This window comes from Lipotes vexillifer, unplaced genomic scaffold (genome assembly GCF_000442215.2).
Source record: "Lipotes vexillifer unplaced genomic scaffold, Lipotes_vexillifer_v1.1 scaffold387, whole genome shotgun sequence".
In the NCBI taxonomy this organism is placed as follows: domain Eukaryota; kingdom Metazoa; phylum Chordata; class Mammalia; order Artiodactyla; family Lipotidae; genus Lipotes; species Lipotes vexillifer.
Window position 1 is genome coordinate 3196376 of NW_006795399.1, and position 8452 is coordinate 3204827.

At 51.5% G+C, this 8452-nt stretch overlaps 1 protein-coding gene across 1 annotated transcript; it reads left to right on the forward strand.

Annotated features, from left to right (window-relative positions):
* Positions 1-2371: 2371 nt before the first annotated feature.
* On the forward strand, positions 2372-6900 carry LOC103075511 (retinol dehydrogenase 16). The gene is made up of 4 exons (XM_007467694.1): positions 2372-2759; positions 4852-5110; positions 5965-6128; positions 6683-6900. Exons 1-4 carry the CDS (start codon positions 2447-2449, stop codon positions 6898-6900), a joined length of 954 nt encoding a protein of 317 aa, XP_007467756.1. The 5' UTR covers positions 2372-2446.
* Positions 6901-8452: the final 1552 nt, after the last annotated feature.

An 8452-nucleotide genomic window follows, 5' to 3' on the forward strand; every position in this document is an offset into this window, starting at 1 on the left:
TGTGAGTCGCTAGGGTCAGTGACTCCCCACCTGCAACCCTCATCTCCTCTGAGCACCAGAACTTCAACACCTGAAGGCCCTGGTCTGTTTCTACATTTTTGGGTCTCCACTCCAGACAGTGGAACTGCATACGTGTAGAGATGGAAACAAGCTTGCACAGTTAGCCCGTACTCTCTACCCCTTCCAGCTCCCCCAGGTGTTACCTACACCTCCCCCTGTTCAGAGGACTGGTCCTGGGTGGAGAAGAGGGAGTGGGTGGGAGATGGACTCTTACACTTGACAGTGGTCCCCACTGAGATGCTGTTGGGCTACGCCGGAGGGTGTGTGCGTCAGCTCCAGCTCACATGAGGGTCACAGGTGTGGTCCTGGAATCTGGCCCAACTGCCCTTCCCAGGACATAAGGTGCAGAGATCTTTGTCAGAGTCTCCCTGACAGGGTCGCCTCTGAAGGATTTCTTCTTCTGGCCCCTGCAGCTCCCAGGTGAGTGAGTGTCACCCCAGGCTCCTTTCTCTTACTGCTCTCTCCTGACCTTCCTGTGGTTGTTCCCACCCGGAATGTAGTCGGAAGCTCCTGAGACCCCCGCGAGCAGTCATATTACTTTCAGGGTTCACAAGAGGGAAGCAGATGGCATGAGGGCTGGGACGTGTCTGCTGCATGGCCCCATGGGAGTTTATGGCTGAAGGAATTCGTGGTCACTGACGAAAAGACCCTCTTGTTTCTTCCAAGTAAAGAAACCAAACCTTCTCCCTTAGCAGGGCTTGTGTTTGCCTAGGATTCGCCTGCCGCCCGGCTTCCTGACAGTTTCCAGGGCACCATCCTTCATCCTGGCCTTCTTTGTCCTCACCCTTTGGGAAGCCCATGTAGGAGGGTCCTGGGGGTCACGCAGGAAGCAGCCACAGGCTGGTCTGCAAGACGAGCCTTTCTATTACTGCTGCCAACTCCCACCTGAGGGACAAACACTTTCAGGACTACAGTCAGCTCCCTGCACTTGACAGTTACCACTAAAGGCTGAATCTGTGCCCCTGTCTGTCTTTGTTGGCTGCTGGGGTGGGTTCCAGGGGCATCTGAGCCTCTGTTTGCTTGGGGAAGCCTCTCCTTCCCTCCCAGTGCCTCTCGTATTTCCTTACTTACCAGTCGGAGCTGTAGTAAATGTGGACTGTCAGGAGATGCCCAGCGCACTGAGCCAGGCTCCTTCTGTCCCTGCCCCACTCACCAGCTCTGTGCCCCTGATGGGTCCACCCCCGTTACTGAATGGTATCCTCCACTTCACGGTGAAAGTCCCTGCATGCACAGCTGTTCTGGGGTCCAGCCTCTGGTCATTTCTTTAATCTCCTGAGGGGGCAGCTCCCTCCTCTTCTCCATCATCACCCTGATACAACTGACCTGATTCTCTCCAATTATTGGGCTTTACAGCACTCCCTGATCGGGGGAGGTTCGCACACCCCATCCCATGATCCCTGTTCAAATCAGTCTTTTCTCAGTGTCTGAATGGTCTGGATTCCGGGTGTGGTGCCGGGCAGGGCAGGGCCTCACTCAGCACAGGAGGGGCAGAGGGCAATGTAGCCGGGCCCCCAGGGCTGTGGGCAGGGCATCTTCACAGAGTGAAAGGGGAACAACTGTTAGACCAGCTTTGTGTGAGTCCTTCCAACAACTGGCCCGGCATCTGGGAGACGTCTCACCATTGCGTGTGTCGCCCCCATTCCCTTCTTGTCCCTCTCCTTGCCTCTGAGATCAGACACCCCCGCTGTTCTCCTGAACAGCTTTCAGGCCCAGGGAACCACTTCTTCAGGAGAGACCTTATCCTCGTTTGCCTTCCCTTCTAGTCCTAGAGAGGCTGAGAGGGACTTAGTCTTTCAGGAGTGAATTCTGGGAGCTGAGCCAGAGGAGGAGACCAGGCTCAGAGGCTTAGCCAGCTGCCCAAGGTCACACAGCTGGTTGGCAGCAGAGCTGGGTTTTGAAGCCACTTGTGTCTTGATTCCACGTGTATTCCCCTTGTAAGAATCTCCAGTAGGTAAGGGAGACCCCGGTCCCAGGCTGAGCAGGAAAAAGGGAAGAAGATAGTTGTGAACCGTGAAACCTGGGATATAAGGGTTACAACGTTTGGGGGTGGGGTGGAGAGGGGAGAGGTGGGTAGAGGGAAACAGGGAGGAGTGGGCGCACCAGGAAGAGGTGGCTGGAAAAGTATTGTCATCCTTAAGAAGTTGTGTTGGAAACGCAATGCCATGTATTAGAAATGCTGTGAGCGTACCAAATTGCATGCATTTGGGGTTAGAATCAATAATAGTCACTAAAGAGGGTGAACAGGAAAATCCTGAGGACTCCATGCCAGAGATCCTGGAGGTTGGTTGGCCAATCAACATCGTGCGTGTTCTTAAGTCCTCCTGTCTCAACACTAGCCAGACTCGAGTTTCACCCCAGCCTGCCTGTGTCTGTCCCCTGCAAAGCCATGTGGCTGTACCTGGCGGTCCTCGTGGGCCTGTACTACCTCCTGCGCTGGTACCGGGAGAGGCAGGTGGTGAGCCACCTCCAGGACAAGTTCGTCTTCATCACGGGCTGTGACTCGGGCTTCGGGAACCTGCTGGCCAGGCAGCTGGACCTGCGAGGCTTGAGGGTGCTGGCTACGTGTCTGACGGAGCAGGGGGCCGAGCAGCTGAAGGGCCAGACATCAGACAGGTTGGAGACAGTGATCCTGGACGTCACCAAGACTGAGAGCATCGCTGCGGCCACCGAGTGGGTGAAGGAGCGTGTCAGGGACAGAGGTACCACCCAGATTTCTTTTTTCTGTTTATTTCTTCTCTCTGTGTGAAGTGGAGACCCCTTGACAGCTGCCTGGGGAGATTCCCAAGGTGTTTTCCAGGACTTGAAGTCCTCCCTGTGTTCTCCTCACCCAGCTTGCCAGCAAAGCCTCTTCCATCCCACCTCCACCTCCCAACCTTGAGGCTCTGCAGTTTAGGGGAGAGTTTTCCCTGATGAGAATGTGTCCTTGCAGACTTTCTGTCTGGTGTCCCCCTCCTCCCTCAGCAGGAGGTCTGGGTTCCTTGATGCTGAGTGACCAGGGTGATCGGTGTGCGCTTTTTGGAGGACGGGTGGAGATGGGCACTCTGGCTGGAAGGCTGCCTGGGGGGCTGGGGGGCAGCCCTGGAGCTGGGCTGTGTTCTCAGCACTTGATCATGTTCTTGCTGGTGACCCATAGTCCTCCTACTTGGGCTTAAATGTCACCAATTTTCAGATGACAACACTGAGCTGTCAGGACTTGTCTAAGGAAGGTCAGAAAACTACTTAAGGGTTACTTTTTCTCTCTCTCTCTTTGTTTTCTGTTTTTCTTCTTTTCTTTTCCTGCTTTGTTTTTTTTTTTTTTTTTTTTTTAATTACTACAGTTGTGCCTTTGTTTTACAGGGGAAGGAGAGAACTTGAATTTCTTTCATCTAAGTATAATTTAAAACATGATCATTGTGGAAACTCAGAAAAGTGCAGGGATTAAAACCAAACACTCTCAAAATCTCACCACCCAGAGATAAGTACTGATAATATTTTGACGTACATAGTATTATATTTTGCACATATTAGTTTTCTTTCCACTAAAGAAGGATGTACTGATTTACAACATAATAAAAATTTCTTCCAAAAATTAATAAATTATGATTGAGAATATACTACCCTTTAGAATAGCATTACTTACTAAAAAGTACCTCATGGTATGATACATAATTATTTCCTACCTTTTATTCATCATATTCAACATAAATGATATCTTGGCAAACTTCTTTCTACCCAGTTCCCTACACTATAACCGCATATGTTGATTGTGCCTTTGATGACAATGGTTGGAGAATATTCTTCCTACAAGGCACACGTGTTACTGAGTAGGGGAGGAACTCAACTCTCCGTGTGGATACTTCTGGCAGCCCTACCCCATCCCTCAATAGCCTGCTCCTGCCACCCTGAGGCCTATGGTTACCAGTCTTTAAAACCTTGGGATTGTGTCTTTGATACTGGCAGAGAGGTCTCCATTAAGTTGGGTGAATCTGCACCAAGGAGATGGGGCTAGAGTGGACTCCTGTGTGGGTGGCAGGAGAAGATGGAATTTTCTGGGGTAGGGGGTGAACTCTGTGCTCTGGGGGTGATGGGTAAACAGAGGCAGCCCTTCCTCCCCCTGAAAGCCTACCCCCATGGAATTCCCCAGATTCCTGCAAGAACATTGCTCAGTATTGATGCGGGTATTTCAAGGCCAGGCCCCAGAGGTCAATACCAGGCCTGTCAACATGTTCTCCCAAACCTGGGATTTCAGGTCTGTTTTCCCCAGCCAATCTCCACCCAGATATTTCTCATCTTTTTTTGCCTTTTATCCACTGTCTCTTTTATTCCTCCCTTCCCCTCCCTTCCTCATTGTCTCTCTATATTTCCCTCTCTTTCCTAGCTAGTTGTTGGGCACTCAGTCCTGCAGCTGTCAGAAAATCTGAAAATGTAGGTGAATATTGATAATGTCTGCAAGGACAACATGGACTGTGAAAACACAAAACTTCACCCTCCAAGTTCCAGACTATGGACACACTAGATTTCTTCAACCTCAGTCCCTGCGTTCATCAAATCTGGGGTGCTTGCCCCTTGTCACCAGGCAGTGGGCTGGGCGCGAAGACTGAGTCAGGAGGGTGGTGCACCTTCTGTCCTCCAACGGCTTACAGGGTCTGGTCTCCCCAAACCCGCAGGCAGCATGTTGGTCTCTGTTCCAGCCGTTCCCCCTGCAGCCTCTCTCCTAAAGTCCTCACTGGGTGGAAGGTGACTTGGAACCTCCGCTGGGTCCTCACTCATGGGCCCAGCATGGTGTTGCCCTCTCGCCCTCACTGTTCCCAGGACTCTGGGGCCTGGTGAATAATGCCGGCATTTGCACTCCCATGGCACCCAATGAGTGGCTGACCAAACAGGACTTCGTAAAGATGCTCGACGTGAACCTGTTGGGGATGATTGAGGTGACCCTGAGTCTGCTGCCCCTAGTGAGGAAGGCGAGGGGCCGTGTGGTCAATGTCTCCAGCGTCATGGGCCGCGTGTCCCTCTTTGGTGGAGGCTACTGCATGTCCAAATACGGCGTGGAGGCTTTCTCAGACTCCCTCAGGTAATGGCCTGGAATGGAGGCCCTTCTTCTGTCCTCCTGCTTCTATGCTTCTGGGGGGTGCCTTCTACAGGGGTTTTCTTTCTTTAGAGACCTAATGGCCCTTCCTTCTAGATCCCTCTCTCTTGCTCTGTGTAGGTCTTTCACTGGGAAGCACCCTTTTATCTTTTGGGTGTCCAGGTGGGTGTGAGGCCTAATATGATTCAACATATTCCTGCCTTGTGTGAGGGTCCACGGTCACCAAAGTGTCGGAGGCAGAATTGGACCTGATATTATTTGGCTGTGCAGCCCTTCCATGTGCTCAACTGCTGCGGTATTTAGGTTCTGGGAGCCCTGTGAGGAGTGTACCCCATGAAGCCATTAATCCAGGGAGCTACTTAATCAAATCAGTGTGGAGACTCCACGGGCTGCAGGGAGAGAGTGGCTCTGATGTGGGGGATCTGATACCGTGGGCAGAGAGATGCTCCCTAGAGGACAGGTGGCCAGGGGGTTAGCAGGGTAGGAGAGGGGAGAGAGGGGACTGGGGAGTATGGGAAAGATAAAACGTGCAAAGTATGGTGATTGATTGGAGGTGAGAGGAATAGGAGATAACATTTAAACGATGCCTTGTAGCACAACTGGTAGGATTTAGAGCTGATAGGCACAGGTATGTAAAATAATTGGAAAAATATTCACACTCTATACAGAAGCAATACTGTCATCCTGAGTTTTCTCCCCCTGGCTTCTGTACCTCACAACCTCTAAGAAATTCCAGTGTATCCCACCCCAATCCTATGTTGGTGTCTTACTGTTCTTTCATGTTTTGTTTTGCAAGAAGACCTCTGAAGTCCTTGCCCCTCTGCCTGTCTCCCTTGCAGGAGGGAGCTCTCCTACTTCGGAGTGAAGGTGGCGATGATTGAGCCTGGTTACTTCATGACCAATATGACCAGCCCTGAGGTGTTTAATGGAAGCCTCCAGGCATCATGGGATCAGGCCAGCACAGAGATCAAGGAACTCTATGGAGAGAAGTTCATGGCTGACTGTGAGTGAGACCTTGGGGAGAGAAGCAAACCCTTGTCTGGTAGCCTGGGTCCATCATTAGCACCTCCTCCAGTCTCAGGTCCATCCTCCAGGCTCTGAGTCACCCACATAGTGGGGACATGAACTCCATCCCCAGGGTCCTGTGTGGTCAATTGGTGACCCAAGGAAAGGATTCAGGTTTGATAGACCTGGGGACCAGTTTCTCTTCCGAAACTCTTTTAATTTGGGAAGGAAACTGAAGCCAGAGAGGGAAGACACCCGTGGAATCACGGTAAGCTGGTGTTAGAACCAGCTTTTTTCAGGTGCCTCAATTTCTAGTGTTTGCAAAGACCTCCAGTTTATGTAGTGCACATATTCCCAGGAATAGATCCAGAGGGGGCTTAGTGTGGATAGAGATCCTGGGGTAAGTGTTAGGACACACTCCAAGGAAATCCATGGATTTGATTTGGAGTATGATTTTGGAAGAGAAAGGAATTCTTAGAAACTGTCATGTTGATCTGGAAGTGGGAGCATTGGGAAATGAGAATATTTTGGATGGTGTCTCCTTCTGGACAGTCATGAAGACATCGAATTTATTGAAGCCATCATGGTCCGGGAATCTGTCCTTGATGACCAACTGCATGGAGCATGCCCTGACCTCCTGCCACCCCCGCACCCGGTACTCCGCTGGCTGGGACGCCAAGTTCTTCTACCTCCCCGTGAGCTACATGCCCACCTTCCTGGTGGATCTCATGATGTACTGGGGCGCCCCACGGCCTGCTAAGGCCCTGTGACCCAAGACTGGGGTGCATGGTGGGGGGAGTTGGGGACAGTGTGGGGAGGGGGTGCATCAGGGAGAGGGAAATAGAGTGGCGAAAGGGGTTCTCGTGTCACCGGGGACACCCATCCCACCTCAGTCCCCAGGCTTCTCTTGGGACGTTACTTAGTTCTCTGGGGATATTAGGAAGAAAGGAACAAGTCTTATGGCTGAGGAACAGGGCTCATTATCTCACGTCTGTGTCCTGTTCCTTGAGTGGCCTCTCAGTGCCTTATGACCCACATGCAGCTGTGAAAAACCCTCACTTTGGGGAGGGTGTGAACAGCTGGGAGTTTTCAGTCCCCCCTGCTCTGCCTCTGTCCACCTGTTCAGATGTATCTTTCCCATGTCCAGTCTCCCTCTCCCCCAGGATAGAAATGGACAGGGGAGATAAAGGCCCCTCTTGCCTGAAGGTATGTGTTGACAGTGGAGGGTGACTACCAGCCTGACTCATGAGCCTAGGTGCCAACTCAGTAGACCTTGGCTGGAATGCGATCCTGTCAGAGAACAAAGAAACCGGGTTTTGATTTATCTTGGAAACAAGAATTTCCATTGATTATTTTTTCCTTAAAATCATAGTTGAAAAGTTCACCTGCTTGAATGCATGCTAGAGCTTCATGCTTAATCTGAAGACTCCTGTTTTTCAAATTATTATTTATACACGTAAACACTCACATACACACACAGACACCCAGCCAGTCACACCAAGCAAACTGAAATCAAATAAAGTATCATTGATTCACTTTATGCCTTGGGGGTATGTGTTCAGGAGGTTTGGACTCAGCCCCAGGAATCCTCTCCAGAATGTCAGAGAGCTTGTGAGATTGCAAAGCCCTGGCCCTCCTTGCTGGTCTTACAGGGGGGTGCAGGGCTGAACTGAGATGGGTTCCATGGCCCACAGTGTGGACTGTGACACAAGGACCCCTATTTAGACAAGGCGGAGCAACAAAAGCACTGAAAAAAGAAGTGCAATGCACACCATCGCACGTCCTTATCCTAGACCTTCCTTAGATCCCTATTCCTCCTCCTTCCAGGCTGCCTTTCTCAGGGAGGGAACCAGGTCTGGTCTGATGGACGTGTGAAGGGGCTGGAACCCATGCCATGAGGGTCCATGCGGCTGTCACAAGGGTGTTTCCCTAATCCTCCCCTTGGCTGTCCTGGTGGTTTTTGACAAAGGATCAGTGATTCCCCGCTGAAAATCTCATCTCCTCCAAGTATCAGATATTCAGCTATTCTGAAGGCGGGATTTGTCTCTCCATTTTGGGAGCTCACTCCAGTAGGGGGACTGCATACCTGTAGGGATGGAAAAGAGCTTGCACAATTAGCCCTCACCTGGCACCTTCAGCCCCCTTTGGTTACCTACGCCTCTCCCCACTTCAGGGGACCCAACCTGAGATGAGAAGAGGGGATGGTGTGGGACGCCCTGTCTTTTTTTTTTTTTTTTTTTTTTTGGGTTATGTGGGCCTCTCCCTGTCGTGGCCTTTCCCGTTGCCGGACGCGCAAGCTCAGCGGCCGCGGCTCACGGGCCC